This window comes from Rhincodon typus, chromosome 5 (assembly GCF_021869965.1).
Source record: "Rhincodon typus isolate 14 chromosome 5, sRhiTyp1.1, whole genome shotgun sequence".
NCBI lineage: Eukaryota > Metazoa > Chordata > Chondrichthyes > Orectolobiformes > Rhincodontidae > Rhincodon > Rhincodon typus.
In genome coordinates, this window is record NC_063336.1 from 56,154,846 (window position 1) to 56,175,315 (window position 20,470).

Genomic DNA, 20,470 nt, shown 5'->3' on the forward strand with positions numbered 1-20,470 from the left:
TTTCACCGATTTCATCTTTCAGTAACAACACTACCCCATCTCCTTTTTCATTTTGGCTGTCCTTCCTAACAAATGAAAATCTGTGGATGTTCAGTTTTCAGCCTTAGCCACACTATAGCCATTTTTCCATAATCACAAACATATAACACGAATGACAACAATTTGTGCTGTGAATTTGTCTACCTTATTGTAAATGCTCCATACATTGAGATATAGTACTTTTAGACTTGTCTTTTTGACAATTTTTTCCCCTCACGTTTTGTTTCGTAATCCATCCCTATTTGCTACTAGGCCTCACTTCCTCAGCTTTCCATTTGTACTTTCTACTTTTCTATCTTTCATTTTCATCTTTGCTTCCCTGACTGTCATCTCCCTGCTAAGGTTACAGTCCCTCTACCACTTTAGTTTAAACCTTCTTCCATTGCACTTGAACATTCCTGTGAGGACATTGGTCCAGTCCTGCTGGGGTGCAACCTGTCCAGTTTATAAAAATCCTGTCTTCCCTAGAATTGGTCCCAATACCTCAAGAATCTAAATCCCTCCCTCCTACCCGATTCCTTCTGCCACACATTCATTCAACCGATACTATTCCTGATTTCACTAGCACTTAGGGTATGGTAGTAATCCTGAAATTACCCCACTTTTGAGGTCTTGCTTTGTAATTTACCACAAATTTTTTATTAACCGATATCTATGGGACCAGGAGGGTGCCAGTTGATCAAATATTCTGCATAATCAAGAGGTCCCCATAACTGCAGTAAACCCTGACCAAGCAAAGCTTCAAGATGTTAACCTCCCTCAAAAAATCTAAACATCAATGCATCACCTAAAATCAATGTAAAACACACACTGAGAAACAGAAACACAATGCAGGGGGTATACACATCATTGTTTATTTACAGCATAAATACTTGGATATTGCTGTAGACTGCGGTATTTGTGATCAATAATTTTTACTGGTTTACTAAAAGTGCCAGTTGATAAGGCGTCAGTTAAAACAAAGTTTGCTGTATTTTCTAGCTCCCTCTGTTCTGCTTGCAGGATCTCATCTCTCTTTTAACTTGTTATTGGCACTGACATTGATCACAACATGTGGTTGTTCTCCCTCTCCCTTCATAAAGTCCTGTCACTGCTCAGTGATATCCTGGGCACCTGGGAGACAACATGCTATCCTGGTGTCATGTCTGTAGATGCAGAACTGCGCGTTAGGTCCCCAACACTATTGCGATTGCCCTCACCTTTTTTCTCCCCCACTGTGCAGCTCAGCCATACCTGCTGCCACATTCCCCTGAGAAACCACCTCCCCCAGTTGTATCTGTTAAAGAGAGAAATGGCTCCAGAGGGCTGTTGCGCTACCTGCCTGGTGCTTTTCCTCTGTCTGGTGATTACCCCCTCATTTTCTGCCTGTGCACAGGGTGTGACCATCTCACTATCCATGAAGAACTCAGCACTGCGCATATTCCACAGCGACTTCAAGTGGCTGCTCCAGATCAGAAATGTGGATTTCCAGTAACTGCAGCTGGATACACTTCCTGGATCCAAACGTTAAGTACCTTGCTGAGATACTCAGCACTAAAGTGAAAAAATGCTGTAATTGGGCGCTAGAAACCCACAAAACATGACAGAGAAGTTACTGATGGACCATCAGTATTTATTATTACTTTTTAATAGCATGCTAAATCAAAGTTACTCTGACACTGAAAAATGAAGTCACATGCCTTAGATTTTTAATTATTGTGATAGGTTTTAAAAGCTATAAAGGAATATTTTTCAAAAATTCTTCGTATTTTATCTCTTTCTCAAATCTGACTCCACCCTCTCTGCCCACACATGTAAATAACTTAGCATTTACTATTTACAACCGATACTTCCTGGTTCAGAACCAGTAACAATTCTTTAATTTGATTAGTTAGGGTAACAGAGAGTGCTGACACTGTTCACACATCATCCTGTATACTACAGAGAGAACTACAACGAAATGGCTCACTATTCACAGCAGGTTCCAGTGTAAATATCCATCAAGACTGCGGGCAAGGGAATACTTTATGAATAGTATTTGCCAGTCGTTGCAAAATTTGACCCATCATCTAGTTTTGCCAAAGTCTAAAAGTGACCTTAACGTCCCGTTTGGAGCTGCAGTCAAAAAAAAAAATTCAATTCAGGACACCATGGAAACTGAAACTGCAATTCTGTAATCATGTGGCAAATTTTGTATTGATGAAATATTCCATTATCTTCAAAGAATTCACATTGGTTTTACATGCAGTTTAAAAAACATGTTTACTTCATATAATACCTGTTCAAAGATCCATTAAAAATTTGCATGCCATATTTAACTTTTCTTCATTTTCTGTATTTATAGGGGCAAGTGGAGAGACTTGGAGAGCATGTCTATCTGCACTAGACTAGCGATTCAGAGACCCAGGTAGCGCCCTGGAATTAAAAGTCTAATAATAACAACTGTTGCCAATTGTCATAAAAACTCATCTGATTCATGAATGTCCTTTGTGTGCCACTTCAGACCCACAGCAGTACAGTTGACTCTTAACTGCCCTCTAAACTGGCGGAGCAAACTTCTTAATTATGTCAAACTGCTAAAAAGCCTCAAAACAGGAATTAAACGAATGATGGAAAACACAGCCCTGCTGATCCGGCAAAGTCCTTGTTTTATCACAGAGTGGTGAAGCGACAGCCTGACATAGCCATAGTCATACTCATACTCATGGAAATGTACTGAACAGTACCCTGACTGTTGCTGTTGCAAGTTAGTCATCTAAGTTCCGAGGCATCTCTCAAGTCTCCCTCAGAGTACTGTCCTCTGTCTCATCACCTTAATTGCTTCCTCAATGACCTCCCTTCCCTCATACGATTAGAACTGGGGATGTTCGCTGAAGGTTTTCAATGTTCAGCATTATTCACGACTCCTGATACTGAAGCAGTCCATGTTCAAACGCAACAAGACCTGGACAATATCCAGGCTAATACTGACAAGTGGCAAGTAACATTTGTATTATTATGCATAACATATTATGTATTCTATTTATACACAGATATATATCATATAACATTCACAAGTGCCAGGCAATGATTATCTCCAACAAGAGATAACCACCACCTCTTGATATTAAATGGCTTTACCATTGCTGAATCCTCCACAGTCAACATCTGGGGGCTTACCATTGAACACAGCTGTAACTGGACTCGCCATATAAATACAGTGGCTGTAAGAACAAGTTAGAAGTTAGGAATCCTGCAGTGCGCAACTCACCTCCTAACTCCTGAAAAAGTGTCTCCACCAACGACAAGGCACAAGTCAGGAATGTGACAGAATACTACTGCCTTGCGTGGATGGATGCAGCTCCAACAACACTCAAGAAGCTTGACACCATCCAGATCAATGAGCCTGCTTGATTAGCACTGAATTCACAAACATTCACTTCCTCATTCTCAAACGGTACAGCACAGTACAGGCCTTTCGGCCCACGATGTTGTGCTGAACTTTTACCCTAAACCTAAGGTCTATCTAACCTCCACCGCTACCTTATACTATCATGCATATGCCTACCTAATAGCCGCTTAAATGCCCCTAATGAGGCCGACTCCACTACCCTCTCTGGCAATGCATTCCACGGCCCGACCATTCTCTGATCAAAGAACCTACCTCTGACGTCTCCCCGATATCTACCTCCTTTCACTTTAAAACTATGTCCCCTCGTAAAAGCTACCTCCACCCTAGGAAAAAGTCTCTGGCTGTCTATCTATACCTCTGATCATTTTGCACACCTCTATCAAGTCACCTCTCATCCTTTGTCGTTCTAAAGAGAAAAGCCCGAGCTCTCTCAAGCTTTCCTCGTAAGACCTTCCCACCATTCCAGGCAACATCCTGGTAAATCTCCTCTGCACCTTTTCTAATGCTTCCACATCTTTCCTGTAATGAGGTGACCAGAACTGGACACAATACTCCAGATGTGGCCGAACCAGGCTTTTGTATAGCTGGAGCATAACTTCATGGCTCTTGAACTCAATCCCTCTATTAATGAAAGCTAACACACCATACGCCTTCTTAACAACTCTATCCACCTGGGTGGCAGCTCGCAGGGAGCTGTGAACATGAACCCCAAGATCCCTCTGCTCCTCCACACTGCCAAGAATCTTTCCGTTAACCCTGTATTCTGCTTTCAAGTTTGTCCTTCCAAAATGAATCACCTCACACTTTTCAGGGTTAAACTCCATCTGCCACTTCTCAGCCCAGCTCTGCATCCTATCAATGTCCCTTTGTAACCTAGAACAGCCCTCCGCCCTGTCCACAACGTGATCCACCTTCGTATCGTCCGCGAACTTGCTAATCCACCCTTCCACTCCTTCATCCAAATCATTTACAAAAATCACAAATAGAAGAGGACCCAGAACAGATCCTTGTGGTACACCACTCGTAACTGAGTACCATGTTGAATATTTTCCGTGCACTACCACCCTTTGTCTGCTAAGGGTCAGCCAATTCTGAATCCAATCTGCCACACTTCCCCCAATCCATGCCTCCTTACCTTCTGCATGAGCCTACCATGGGGAACCTTATCAAATGCCTTACTTAAATCCATGTATACCACATCCACTGCTCCACCTTCATCCACGTGTTTGGTCACCTCTTCAAAGAATTCAATAAGGTTTGTGAGGCAGGATCTACTCCTCACAACCATGCTGACTATCACGAATCAAACTGTGTCTTTCCAAGTGATCATAAATCCTGTCTCTCAGAGCCCTTTCCAATAATTTGTCCACCACTGACGTAAGACTAACTGGCCTGTAATTTCCGGGGTTATCCCTGTTCCCTTTTTTGAACAAGGGAATGACGTTTGCCTCTTTCCAATCTTCCGGCACTATACCCGTGGACAGTGAGGACGAAAAGATCATCGCCAAAGGCCCTGCGATCTCGTCCCTCGCTTCCCATAGAATCCTTGGATAAATCCCATCAGGCCTGGGGGACTTATCTATCTTCAACTTCCTCAGAATTCCTAGCACATCTTCTTTACTAACATCAACCTCCTCTAGCCTACCTGCCTGTTTCACACATCCTCCTCTACAACTAGGTTCCTCTCAGTTGTGAATACTGAAAAAAAGTATTCATTAAGGACCTCTCCTATCTCTTTAGGCTCTGTGCACAAATTCCCTTTACAATCCTTGATCGGCCCTACCCTTTCTGTGGTCATTCTCTTGTTCTGCACGTACGTGTAAAAAGCCTTGGAGTTTTCCTTGATCCTATCCGCCAAGGTTTTCTCATGCCCCCTTATAGCTCTCCTAAGCCCTTTCTTCAGCTCCTTCCCGGCTAACTTGTATCCTTCTAGAGCCTTTTCCTGTCCTCTTTTCCTAAACGTTACAGAAGCCTCCTTCTTCCTCTTAACCAGTCATTCGACCTCTCTTGAGAACCGTGGCTCCCTCACTCGACCGCATCTTCTCTGCCTGCTAGGGTCAAACGTATCGAGCACATGCAGTATGCATTCCTTAAACAGTCTCCACATTTCTGTGGTGCTCTTCTCTGACAGCATCTGTTCCCAGTTCTTGCCTAACTGAATTGTAATTACCCTTCCCCCAATTATAAACTTTACCTTGCTGTATGTACCTATCCTTATCCATGACTATCGTGAAAGAAACAGAGTTATGATCGCTACCGCCAAAATGCTCTTCTACCAACAGGTCTAACACTTAGCCGGATTCGTTGCCAAGCACCAAATCCAAAGTGGCCTCTCCTCGTGTTGGTCTATCTACATACCGTGTCAGGAATCCTTCCTGAACGCACTGGACAAAATCTGCTCCATCTAAACTATTACAACTAAAATGTTTCCAATCAATATTTGGAAAGTTGAAGTCACCCATGACTACAACCCTGTGACTTCTGCACCTTTCCGGTATCTGCCTCCCAATCCGCTCCTCTACTTCTCTGCAACTATTATGGGGTCTGTAAAAAACCCCCAACAAAGTGACTGCTCCTTTCTTGTTCCTGACCTCAACCCAAACTGACTCTGTAGACATATCATTCTCGAACTGCCTTTCAGTAGCTGCTATACTCACCCTGACTAGCAATGCCACTCTCCCACCTCTTTTTCCACCCTCCCTATTTCTTTTAAAGCATCTAAATCCCAGAACTTCCAACATCCATTCCTCTCCCTGAGTTACCCAAGTTTCTGTAATGGCCACAACATCGTAGTTCCAAGTGCCGACCCATGCTCTAAGTTCATCCGCTTTATTTCTGATACTTCTAGCATTGAAGTATACACACCTCAAACCATTTCGGTGTCGGCAATTACGTGCCATCAACCGCATTTCTTTATAAACCACCTCACTCCCTGTTGTGTCTGTTGGAAGGCCGAATACCTCATCCTCTGAATTATAAATCCGGTTCCCCACTCCCAGAATCTTGCAAGCCCATGTCAATTACTATCGGAAGAAAACTGCAGCAGACACATGGGGAACAGGAGCAACTGCGAGATTCCTTCCAAGCCACTCACGATCCTAATCTGGACATATATTGCTGTTCCTTCAGTGTCGTTGGATCAAAATCCTGAAACTCTCTGCATAACAGCATTGTGGGTCTACCTGCACCAAATAGTCTGCAGCAGTTCAAGGTGCCAGCTCACTATCCCCTTCTCGGAAATTAGCGACGGGCAAGAAATGCTGCCCAGCCAGTAAAAGTCTCTCAAGAATTGATAGAATAGACTATGACCATATTTGGCCCTCTTGGTAATGAATAAATAACAGGGAAACAGCAAGCTATAATCAGGTTGAGGAGGGTGAATAATCTGTGGATAACAAAATTCTCTAGAAAATTAACAATGTAATCTCTAATAATTGAATCTATCATTATGTTCAAGAAGGTACTACAAATGTGAGTGGCCATCTGAGAATTTAACCAGATACATAAATGCAAAAAAATTCTATGTTGCATACAAATGCACTTTTGAGTTTAATTGTAATTAGATTACTTAGCATACAGAAAGGTGCTTCCGGCTTTTACATTTGCATAATTAGGCTGAAGCTATTACCTTAATTCCTGAAGTAATTACCTTTCATTTTAGCTATTAATAACTTGCATAACTTTTGCCCAAATATTCTTGACACCGAAATGCAATTAACATGTATTTAACTTGTGATTCAGAACTGCAGACCATCTTTTCATAGAATCCTTATAGTGTGGAAGCAGACCATTTGGCCCATTGAGTCCACACTGACCCTCTGAAAAGCATCTCACCCAGACCCTCCCCATCCTTGTAATCCTACATTTCCCATGGCCAATCTACCTAACCTGCACATCTTTGGACTGTGGGAGGAAACAAGAGCACCCAGAAGAACCCACACAGACATGGGGAGAACATACGAACTCCACTCCTTGAGGCTGGAATCAAACCCAGGTCCCTAGACGTGTGAAGCAGCAGTGCTAACCACTGAGCCACTGTGCTGCCAGCCCCATATTGCTCTTCTTAAAACATTGTTTACCCCTTACTCATGCAAATCTATATGATCATAACAACACACACATATATTAGTATTATAAATGTTATTTACAGGCACTTCATATATAATTATATTAATCAGTTTTCTCCTTCTTTTGTACTTACTTTAGAGTTTCTGCAAGAAAGAAACTCTGCTGCACATCATCATGGACTGGTTGGCTAGAATAAACGTCTCGAATCCCAGAATATCCAGAAGCTACTCTGCAAGTCTTCTCCAATGCCTGATTTACAAAGAATACTATTTAATTGCAGATTCTTTGCAAAATCAAATTTCTATGACAATCAAACAACAATAATAACACCCAATAAAAACCAAAAGAACTGCGGATGCTGTAAATCAGGAACAAAAACAAAGTTGCTGGAAAAGCTCAGCAGGTCTGGCAGCATCTGTGAAGGACAAAACAGAATTAATGTTTCGGGTCTGGTGACTCCTCAGGAAGGGTCACTGGACCCAAAACGTTAACTCTGTTTTCTCCTTCACAGATGCTGCCAGACCTGCTGAACAATAATAACACATTGGATTCAACACGGTTTCCAGTCTCAGGACTCTAATATTCTGAAAACTCACAACAAACATCCACATTTCTCATGTTAACAATTGTTTTCATACAGAATTTCCTGAAGCAAAACCATTTCTATTTATTGTTTGAAATCAAACTGATGGAAACTGGAGGAGAATACCATCAATATTTTTAAAAGACAACTAAATTAAGGCAGGAAGAAATGTAAAGACTGTCAATTTTTATCCATTTTTGATCATGGACTGAAACAAGAAAAGAACTGCTTTAAAAAACATTGGACTTTAGGAGGATAGCTGCACAGTTTAAAAATAAGTAACCTATCACTCATTGTACTAAACAAGAAAAAACAAAGAATGGGTGGCACAGTGGTTAGCACTGTCACCTCAGTGCCAGGGTCCTGGGTTCAATTCCAGATTCAAGTGACTTTGTGGAGTTTGCACATTCGCCAGTTTCCTCCCACAGTCCAAACATGCAGGTTAGGTGGATTGGCCACGCTAAATTGCTCATAGTGTCCAGGGATGTGAAAGATAGGTGGAGTAGCCTTGGAAAATGCAGAGTTACAGGGATAGGGTAGGGGGTTGAGTCTAGGTGGAATGCTCTTTGGAGAGTTGGTATGGACTTGTGGGGCTGAATGGCCTGTTTCCACATTGTAGAGGGTTCTACAGATTGCAGATGCTGGAAATCAAAAACAGAAATTGCTGAAAAAAAACTCACATCTGGCAGCATCTGTGGAAAGAAAGCAGAGTTAATGCTTCAAGTCCAGTGACCCTTTTGCAGAAGAGACTGTGGCTAGGAAAAAGTTGTTTTAGATGCTGAAGATGGATTGGGGAGAGGGGATGGGAGTAACTGATAGATGGGGATGGAACCCAGAGAAAAGGATAGCATTTGGGCAGCTAAAGGAATGGGTAAAGGTTACCCTGGGAGAATCAACAGCTGCTAATGGGGACTATTAATTGCTGACAATGGGTAGGTTAGTGGTAGCAGCCCATGTGATTACAAAGGCCTGGTGTGTGGAAGTTGGGGTAAGGACATGGGAGGTGGTGCTCAGGCTCTAAAATTATTGAATTAGATATTGAATCCTGAAGGCAGCAGGGTCTCCACGCAGAAAATTAGATGCTGTTCTTCCAGCTTGCGCTGGAGCAATGTAGTAACGTTGAGAAGAGACGCCGGCCATGGAACACAGTGGTGTGTTGAAGTAGCAGACAGCAGGAAGCTCAGGGTCAGTTTTGCAGATGTAACGTCGGTAGTTCTGCAAAGGCTTCGCCCAGACTACATAGAGTAAAGTGCAGATAAATTGTTACTTCACTTGGAAGGTGTGTCTAGGGCCTTGGAAAGTTAGCAAGGAGGTAGTAAATGGGCAGGTATTACACCTTCTGTGATGGCATGGGAAGGTGCCGTAGGGGTGTGGGGAGATGTTGGGAGTAGAGGAAGAGTGGGGGGGGCATGTTTGTTTGGTAGTGACATCCTGCCGGAGGTGGTGAAAATGGCAGCTAATGATCCTTTCGATTTGGATACTGGTGGGATGGGAATCTATCATTGATGTGGCAGCAAAGAGAGGGAGAGGGCAGAAGTGTGGGAGATGGATTGGACATGGCTGACACTATGTCAGTTTCAGAACTTCCAGTTCACAGGCTCCAGCCACCTCCTGTTCACCATGGACACGTAATCCCTTTCTAGGAGTTTTTCCAGCAATTTCTGTTTTTGTTACTCATTTTAAGCACTGTTAATGAGCTGCTCGTCATAGTATCCCTACAGTACACAAGAGGCCATTCGGCCCACTGACCCTCCGAAAAGCATCCCACTCAGACCTGCTGTCGCACTCTATCCCGGTGACCCCCCACATTTACCGGGCAATCCACCTAACCTGCACATCTTTGGACTGTGGGACAAAACCGGAGCACCCAGAGGAAACCCACACAGACACAGGGAGAACATGCAAACTCCACACAGAGTTACTCAAGACTGGATTTGAATCCGAGTCCATGGTGCTGTGAGGCAGCTGTGCCACCATGCTGTTCTTGTGGAAGCCTGGTTTGCAGATTATCGGGAGCCAGGTGGTGTGTACAAATGTTGTTTTGATTTGCAACAAGTAGCTGATTGGTTTGTAGATTAGTGACCAATTATTGATAACAAAGGCTTTCTGCCTGCCAACTGTGTGACTGGCTCCCAGGTAGCTGAACAGCCTGGAGGTAGAATATTTCACAGAAGAAAGTGGAATTCTACAAAGGCTGCAATAGAAAAGTGTCTCAAGCCTGAAGATAGACAGTTTATTTCCCCTTTCCATTTTTGCTAAAAGCTGTCACTTTTATAACTGGGAACCAGTCACCCTATGCCTCCTGCAAACAGGTCAAAGTATTATGAGAAGGAAGATTGAAAAGCAGCGTTCTGATTAGCACAAGAATCATCTCAGCAAACCATATGGAAAGGAACCAGAGAATCGCCTTCCCAGTCTTTTCTTCCACTCATAACACCCATTTTATTTCCTTGTTGTCTGTTTGTATATTTGCGTATAGAAGGAAGTCATAAGGGGGTTAGAGTTTTAAATAGTAGACATATGTTAATGGTTCATAATTGTCTGTATGTAATTAGAACCTATTTCTTTTTAATAAATAGTCTTTCTTGTTAAGTACAGAAAACATCCTGCTTTTTGTCAACCTTAGTGTGAAAGATAGATAAATTGAGGAATTCACTGTACTTCCAAGATCTTTAAGTTTTGTGACTACTCCAGGAATAGTGGGGCTAAATTCCTAGTGAATGACACACTCCAGTGAAACGTAACAGTAGAAACGAATAGGAAGATATACACTGATGACATTAGAATGGGGATGGTGGAAGGAGCTTGTGTGAAGCATAAAATCTTTTGAGTCATATTGCCCATTTTCTGTGCCATAAATAATTTGTGAAGCTTCTTTTAAATAGAAGCAATGCACAATAAAATTCATCTAAGGCAGAATTTATACAAGACTTCATTGTTATTAATATGGTATAAATTCTACTATATATAATATAAATCTATAATATATATTATATAAATATAATATAAATCTATAAAATTTATGATATAAAATCTAGCACATTCATACTTTGTGAACACAAAATAAGACTCATTTGTTTAAGTCAAGTAATTTTAAAGGTAAAACTGAATATTAGAGAATAAAAATGTGTGTTAAAATATGATCCTTTCCAGGGATTGAAGACAACCAAGATTGATCTCTGTCAACTCTAACATATCTACTTGACACAAGCTTAAATTTGATCCTAGAACTAAAATTCAATGCCCAAATTTACCCTCAATGTCAGGTCAATCTAAGTGAAATGTGTTACAATGACTGCAATTGTAGGAAATCAAAACAATTAAATATGTGGAATAGGTGCTGTTTTGTATTTAGTGACTCAATGTGCAATAATGGGGCAGAAAGCTTAACTCATCATCCAACTTATAAGTGGACAGCATCAGCACTGGGATCAAAAATCAAAAATATCGACAAATTAAAGTGCCACTTTCCTTTTCCTGAATAAGTTGTTTTTAAAAAAAAGCCCCAAACAACTGAGTTAATAATATGTGCAAACTTATCTGTGGAAAGAACTGAGAAATTATGAGTGGGCATGAGTAGGCCTTCCCCAAATAATACAGAACTGAGAATACACAGAATAGGACTGACGAAGGGAGGGAGGAAGAAATGGCCTCGCAGTTGGAGCCTCTACATATACTTGGGAATAACACTCCTTCCTGGATCTCAGTGAGGAACAACGTGCAGGATGTCAATACTTTAGAAAGGACATTGTCAATGAAATCTAGTACAAAACATCCAAGCAGAGTCAGCATGGCTTCATGAAAGTGAAATCACACCTGACAAATTTGTTAGAATTCTTTGCAGCGGTAACAAGCAGAATAGATAAAGGGAATCAGTGAATATATTTGGGTTTCCAAAAGGCAATCAATAAACTGCCACAAGTTATGCTACTTTATAAGATAAGAGCCCATAATGTTGGAGGTAATGGATGGATAGAGGATTAGCTAACTAATAGAAGATGGTGAGTTGGGACAATGGGGACATTTTCAGGGTGGCAATCTGTAACTGGTACCACACAAATGAGTGCTGTGGCCACAATTATTTATAACATATTAGTGTCTTGACTAATGAAATTGAATGTACTCATGCCAAATTGGTGGATAACACAAAAATAGGTGGGAAGGCAAGTGTTGATGTTGACACAAAGAGGGATATAGGCAAGATCAGTGGAGGGGCAAAAGCTTGGCAGATGGAATATAATGTGGGGAAAATGTGATGTCATATACCTTGGTGGGAAGAATAGAGGAGCTGAATATTATTTAAATGGGGAAAGACTGCAGAAAGTTACAGCGTAAAGTGATTTGGGAGTCCTCATTCATAAATCATAGAAAGCTAGCATATAGATTTAACAGGTAACAGGGAAAGCAAATGGAATTTTGGCCTTTTTTCAAAGAAAATGGAGCATAAACATAGGGAGGTCTTTCTAAAAAACATATAAGGCACTAGTCAGATCACTCCTGGAATACTGTGAACTCTTTTGGTTCCTTTATCAAAGGAAAGATATACTGGCATTCACTAGGTTGATCCGGGGTCTTATGAGGAGAGGTTTAGTAGGTTCAGTCTGAACTCATTCTTCTAAAATTCAATGAGAGGCTACCCTATTGGAACACATTATATTCTTAGGGCACTTGACAGGGTAGATGTGGAAAAGTTGTTTCCCCTTGTGGGAGAGTGGTCCAGAGGGCATCATCTCACAGTAAGGGATCACACATTTAAGATACAGAAGAGCAGTAATTTCTTCTCTGAGGGTCGTGAATCTGTGAAATTGTTTATTATAGAGGGCTGTAGAAGCTGGGTCATTAAGTATATTCAAGGCTGAGACAGACAGATTTTTAATCAGTAAGGGAGTCAAGGGTTATTGGGAAAAAGCAGGAAATTGGAGTTGAGGATTATCACATCATCGATGATGTCATTGAATGGTGGAGCAGATTTGATAGGTTAAATGGCTAACCCCTATGATGGCCAGACTTGTGCAGCATACTTAGAAAGCTATGTTGCCCCAAAACAGACTGTGACAATATTTCTGCCACCTGGATGGTTCTGGAGGAGTCTTGTAGAAATCAGGAGATTTGTAGTAGTCTGCTGCATGTTGTACAGCCATGCTATTTTGAAAGTACAGCGTTTATCCATGGTTACATTACAAACTGTTGAAGAGCAGGAGGAGATGGGATTAATTCAGGTAGCATGTTTCTGGCTGAGCTATCAGTGAAGAACTCATCAGACTGTGATACCTTGACAACCATATTTCCCTAAACATCTCACCTTCCCTCCATTACTGACCTACACATTGGCCATAGTGCAAAATTAATAGGCACAAACAAATGCACATTTCTAATCAAATTCAGCAATGAAATTGTGTACATTGCATTCAAAAAGTAAATAACTTGTAAAGTCCCCTAGCATCTATCTTCCTTGTGCCTTTTCCCATCTTCCTGCTCCTATCCACTGTTATTTCTTCGGCTGGAGCATGGCTGGTGGACAATTACAGACTTCCGTAGCAGAGACTGCAGATGGCCCTGGAGAATAATCTTGAGCATCTCTGCCCAGAAGGCCTGGCTGCGCATGGCACCATCATAGCAAAGGAAAAAAGCTCTGTGCTGACGGTCAAGGACAGAGTGGTAGATGCATCAATAAATCAAATCATCTGTTGGGGGATGAATGATTGTTGAACTGGTGTGACAGCCTTGAAGCCCCTTGCAGGAATCTGAATTTGTACGATTGAAAATGACCTTGAAAGATCACAGTTTCATCTCATCTCTTACTGCAGCATAGATGTGGAAGATGAGACCTCAACCACCAGATGTTGCATCGTAGTTTCACCCACAAGGGTGCGAGCATCATCTCGATGTTGGAAAGGATGGACTCCAAGATCTGCACATAAGTCCATGCTTCATAGCGCTGAACAAAAGTTCTCTAGCAGATTTCCTAATGCACTAAATGTTTCATCGCACAAATTCTTTGATAGATTGTGTCAAAGTGCTTGTTTATTTTACTATTTGTTTGAGGGCTGTGGGCGTTGCTGGCTGGGTCAGCATCTATTGTCCATCCCTACTTGCCCTTCAAACTGAGTGCCTGGTGAGGTCCATAGGGACAATTAAGTGACAATCACATTGTTGTGCATCTGGAGTCTAATGCAGTCCAGACCAGGTAAGGAAATCTGTTGTCCTTTCCCGAAAGACCTTAGTGAACCAGACAAGTTTTAATGATAACAAACAATGGTTACGTGGTCGATAATAGGGTTTTTCGTTCATTGATTAATCCATGCTATGATTGAAATCAAACTTTTGTCCCCAGAGCATTAGCTCTGGTCTCTGGGCTATTAACCTGGTGACATTACCACTACAATTTTGCCTCCCTTCGATTATATGAGGCCACTCCAGCAGAACCTGTTGTAACCTTACCCTCCACCAAGATGGTACCTGTGCTATCCTTGACCTGGCTGCAGTCACCCATGTTCAAAGTCTCACCTTGTGTAAAATCCATTTCTCTGCTATCCAATAAATTATCCATTGTGTCAGTATCTAAGTCAGCAGTTGCAAAAATGAAATCAAATGATGGCACCTCTTTCATCATCGCTTTCTTCTGTGCTTGACTGGATTGCAGTATTGGGTATTGGGGAGGAAATGGACACATATCTCACATTAGTGTGCGGGATGGTGAGGAAATGAGGCACATCCTTACAGCATCAGTAGCATGTATATCAAAAGTGTGTGGGATGAGGGTGAAATGGGATGTGGTGGGGGATGGGGTGGTGGAGGGGAATTAGATATCACTTTTGACGATTGAGCCTCACCCATGGCCATCTCAAAATGGCCAACACCATCTCCTTCATGGCAGTCACGATCTGCGACTTTCAGTTAGCTCCTGCTGCAACCAGCTGTGCTCTACTTTGTGTTAGACTCAACTAGTTCATGGTTCATATTCATAGTTTAGAGTTAATATTTAGGTTTGGGAAGATCGATGTTGTAAGCAAAAAGAACTTAATATGTTGGGTCTCTAGAAATTGCCAGAACAGTCAAATAAAGGCAGTTCAAAGTGCTGCATGTGGTCAGAGTTCAGAAGGTGTGTGCCTTCACTTAGTTGAGAACTGCAGACAGCAAATTCTGTCAGTAAAACTGCACTGACTTATTAGAAATTTAAATTATTCAGGAGGACTCCAGAATCAAAACGTTTGATTTGAAAGCCAGAAATTAATGAACCTGAAATTTTATTGGATATCTAAATAAACCACTGTTGTCACAGAGATGAGTAATTAAAGGTGGAACTTGGATTGGAATTCTGGAAAGAGTTTTGGTGGGATTTTTCTAGAAGATCTTTCGGATTGGAGCTGTGAGTCCACAAGTTGGTATGTCTAAGCTTCAAGTTCAGAGGCCGCAGAAAGAAACAGCTGCTAAGAGCTGAAAAGCAGCTATAGACCAGTAACAAAACAGCTGTCAGACACAAAGGCCATCTCTGAAGTGAAGGCAATAAGCAAAAATCTAGTGAAGCCCTACTTGCGCTGAGCATCTACAATCATAAGATCCTTAAGGAACAGCAAAGGGTTGTTCAGCTGGAGGATAGTGGAAGAGCCTGAAGAAAGCTCAAAACTCAAAAGATAGCAGAAGCACTGAGGAGAATTAAAGTGAATTCCTGAGAGCTGAGAGACTTTGGTTTGGTCCCAGGAAGTAAAGGAACTTTCAAGCACCTGATAAGTAGTCAAAGACCTTCTGGGAGGGCAAGGTTCAAAGGCCAAAATGGGAGAATTTTAATTGCATTTTGTATTCATTTCAATGTCAAATCTAAGCATTTACCTAAGATCATGCCCATTTAGTATTGTTTTCTTTATTTGTTTCTTTCAAAGTGAAATTTATTTGTCTAAACCATGGGATAGTTAGGTGAAATTTCTTTATGTTCATCACTAGATGCTCAAATTTCTCTTGAAATATTAATGGTCTGTATGGATATCATTACATTTGTTTTGCAAGAAAGATGAAAGTGCATCAGTGAGTGTGGCATAACTGGTTTGATTGATGTGACTTTAATGGTGAATAACAAGCTATGTGTGCAACCTGAGAAAGACATATGTGAGGCTTACAACAGTACTAAATACATAAGATTATATGGGAAGCATGTGAATGATTGTTTGAGTCACAATTGTTAAAGATTGACAGTAGATGAGTACTGAGTGACTTAAGCGGTGGCTGACGTTACTGGTACAGTTGGTGATAGGATACAGCATTCATGGACCTTGACCATTTGTGATAGGTCATTGAAGATTTTTTTTAATCATTGCAACCAGTCCTCAGGCTTAACAGCTGGCATTGACATCCAGTGTTATCTGCTCCCAAAGTCTTTTGACTGTGTGCCTGGATGGCCTCCTGGATCCTTGTAGATAAAGAGCAACTGTCCTTCTTTCAATGTCTCTCACAAGACTTCCAAGTGTAGCATTCAAAAGCACTAGAATGCTCACTGCCATAAGGCATCTGCCCTTTGAGTGATTCCGAGCAGAGTTAAATAGTGAGGCTAGTCACTCTGATGTGTCCAGACAATGAACAATGTGGTTAGCACTGGTTGTAAACAGAGGTCATTCAATTGAGCAGGCAGCACTAAGTAACACCTGCATTGCAATCTACAGACCATGACGTAACCATACAGCAATCTGCCCAACTGTTTTTGCAGTTTAGCCACGAAAGCTTCCTTCTCATCAGGCCTAAGGGCCAAATAAATCATGAAAAGCAAACCTGTGTTCTAAGACTGGTTACCATGCAGGATCATGGAAGTACAACTTTTAGAAACAGAAAAGGAACATGTGTCAAGTATACGCTATTTTACTAAAGTTAGGGAGAAAAACACATACCTGTACAGCTTCCCAACCCCACTGCCTGTACTTGGGATCGTGGGTTAGCCTCCACATGTACATGTGTGTCTCAATGACTTCAGGGCGCAGGATGTAATATTTCTCATTTTGTCTTGTTGCAATAGCTTCAACACCTCCATCAAACCTGAATGCTTCAGGACCTAATTTTGTGGCTGTAAATTTAAGTGTAGGTAAATATAAATTAACCATGTATCAAATAATATGTATATTACAATTAAAACATAACACTAATTTTTTTCCAAAATTTTTACTTTTCAAAATTTTAAATAACTAACTTCTAAAATTGTTCCCCTTTGAAATGTGGTTCAATTATTAATATAGTACAGGAAAAAAACAGCTTGAGTACAAATATAGAAAAACACAAATTTCAGTGATTAGAAATGATTTATTAAATTGTGAAGTTTAGAATCTTGAAATACTGAAATTTTGTTTTAAACTGATGGAGTGAGAATTAATAAACAGAATGCTGAAATAATCTGTTGAAGTTTTTTGGTGATCATGACTTTGTTTGCAGTTTTAAAACTGCTGATAAAATAGGAGGAGTTAATGGTGACGTGCCAAAGATGATAGCTTCTGTCTTCTTAAAGTTTGATGGTAAGAAATTGCAGTTCAACCAGGACTGAATGTAGGACAAACAGGTTGACAACGGACAGTGAGACAGACAAGAAATTGGCAGCAGTGTTGGAGAGATAGTAGTAATCTGTCTCTTTGAAATCACAGTGAAGACATCACAAATAAATTAGACCACTTGTTTAGCAGTAATTAGCCTTAACTACATGGTTGATTGTTTTACAGCACTCTGTATTGCATAAGGAGAAGGATTCCACCCTCTCATTTATACATCTAACTTAGACAAGTTCATTGAACCATATAATTTCCTTGACATTAATTTTGAGTTAATATTATTTTATTGGCATTTTAAAAGGTTATTTTTCCTATGAATCCAGGCCCAAATGCCCTCCTAATATTATGCACCCAAGAGTCTAAGTTCTACTTCCGCATCTACTTCAATTCTGCCATCTGCCTCAAGTTTTTACACTTCGTAAAAGCACAGCAAGAGGGCATAGAGTGCTGTGTTCAACACCCTTGTTACCATCTGGTGGAGAATACTGGAGTGTCATTCAGGAAATATATATGAGTAGAAGAATGGAACAGTGTAAATATTGGCTGTTAATAGCTTCAATGTCCTGCGATAGGAAGGTGAAAAGGAAATTAAGGGTCCTGCTGCTCGTTATTAGGAAACTTAAACATCAAAGATAAATGGATTAGGCAGACCAGGCTGTTTCCATGTTCTATATTTCACATATTTTGATGACCCTTACTGGAAGTGTGCCTATGTAGATGATAGGCGACAAAACTGCAATGCTAGTTGAATTAGCTACTGTTAAGCCGGGGAATGGATCATATGTGAATAATGGACATTTGCAATACAGTCAGCGAAGAATCAACTTCATGGGGAATGGGAGAAATCTCTTGAGAGTAAATACATTAGCAGATAAGATGTACCTGAACGGACATAAGACTCATGGCAAGTCTGCGCAATCTCAGCAGCCAGTTCCAAGTGATGGCTGCTACTTTCTTCAGGTGCACCATCTGCACCTAGTGCAAACATTCCTCCTGCAAAACATGTCAGATGGCCCATCTTGTGCTCCAATAATCCACCTTTCCATTCAGCAATATATTTAAGGCCTCCGTTGGATTTTCTAATCAAATGGGTCTCAATTGCCTGTGGCAGTAACAAAATATCACTTAAAAGATTTTCTGGGTCAAAAACAATGTTGCAGTACAAGCAATCTATCTGGCCATAAACAAACTTCTAGTAGCCACATGGTTCTTCCACTCTAGGACATACAACTATTGACAGTTTTAACAGTTATCAATACTATGGTCACTTCAATTTACAGTTATTTTTTCTCCATTAATAAACCACCAGTTGCAGAGATGCTCAGATCACCAAATATGAATCATTAATGTTTTTTCCAAAATCATTCAGCTTTATAATCTAGACAGGAGTTAGATTTAAATAAGAATCATTTACCAGTCTTCTTTTTTCTCCAGTGTTTTTCCAGGAGCAGTTTGACACTACTGCAATGCAACATTTGTCACTGGGCTACTTTCAACCATTTATGTACTATCAATATTCCAAATTCAAACAATGATTTTTGGTTCACGAAGTTCCTGCCTGCATTCAAACTCAGCATTAAAGGAAAAATCAGGAATGTTCCTGAATTCTTAAACACAATTGCTGTGTGTTGTCTTTGAATAAGCAAAAAACAGACATTCAATTTTAGTTCAATTAAATGTGGCCATTTATAGAATACTTCACACATCCCCAGAACATGCTAAAGTGCTTTACAGCCAGTGGGATATTTCTGAGATATGTTTACTGTTGTAATGTAGGAAAACTCACAGCAAGGTCCCACAAACAGCAACAAGATTAATAGATAGATAATCTCATTTAGCACTGTCAAGGGATGAATATTAGGCAGGTCATCAGGTGAACTTCTCTACTCTTTTTTGAATGTGATTTTTCATATCTAGCTGTGAGGACAGATGTCCCAGTTTTACATCACACCGGAAATACAGCATCACCCGTAAACTAGAATTCTCTCAGTACTACACTGAAGTGTCAGTTTGGATTGTGTAATCAAATCTTGGGATTAACACTTAAAACCACAATTTTATATCTAGAGTTGAGCATGCTACCAATGAGTCAAAATTGAATGCTTAAAAATGCAATTCAGGAAACTGGATTTTCAATTTTACAACAGCATCAAATTCATCATTGGCTATACTGATTCTACAATGCAATTATACTGTAAAATGGAACAAATAATTTACTCAGCAAACACTTTACTAAGGATGTAAAACACTGGAGCTCATGAAATATAGTTCATTTTTCATATATAATTTGTAACGAGTGCATCTAACATAAGTGAAATTACTTGTAGTTACCTTATTTTAATAATTTAGAAAGCATTCAAGCCACATGTATATTGCTGCTATAAATGGGTGAATGGTAGCTATATGATTGCTTCCAGTCAGATGGCATTCATTTAAATTGGACCTAAATTAAATTCTCATGATAAACGAAACACACGGTAATTAAATGGTAAACTAAGACGATAAACTTTCAATATGCAGGGACATTCACATCCTCGAAACATTAATAAACCTATTTTTATCAAGTGCTTGGAAGATCCAAAGACATCTTTTAAGATTTTAACATTTGCTAGAACAACATTCCTGGTTCCAGAGTAAGAAACGCGATCGAAGAATAACGTAGAACTTTGGAAAAGATGCAAAGTGACAATCCCATTGGTCCTACTGTGATGCTTCAAGAAATTATCATGCAAAGGCTCTGCTTGTTTAGCTGTGCTGGTCACCCTGAGATCCACACAGTATCCTCAAGAACCTGATCATGGAATGAATCGGAATAGAAATATTTATAAACTTGTTTATCCTAAAATGTGAGTGTTCCACGCAATATCACTTGATATATTGGAGACAGAT

At 40.5% G+C, this 20,470-nt stretch overlaps 1 protein-coding gene across 1 annotated transcript in view; it reads right to left on the reverse strand.

The window, feature by feature from the left end:
- Positions 1-20,470, reverse strand: part of man1a1 (mannosidase, alpha, class 1A, member 1) — a 417,658-nt gene that overhangs the window by 4,193 nt on the left and 392,995 nt on the right. Inside the window, exons 9-11 of the mRNA XM_020528590.2 lie at positions 18,464-18,683; positions 16,937-17,109; positions 7,611-7,726 (exon numbers count right to left, since the gene is read on the reverse strand). Of these exons, the coding sequence (XP_020384179.1) occupies positions 7,611-7,726; positions 16,937-17,109; positions 18,464-18,683 (509 nt within the window). The remainder of the gene's footprint in view (positions 1-7,610; positions 7,727-16,936; positions 17,110-18,463; positions 18,684-20,470) is intronic.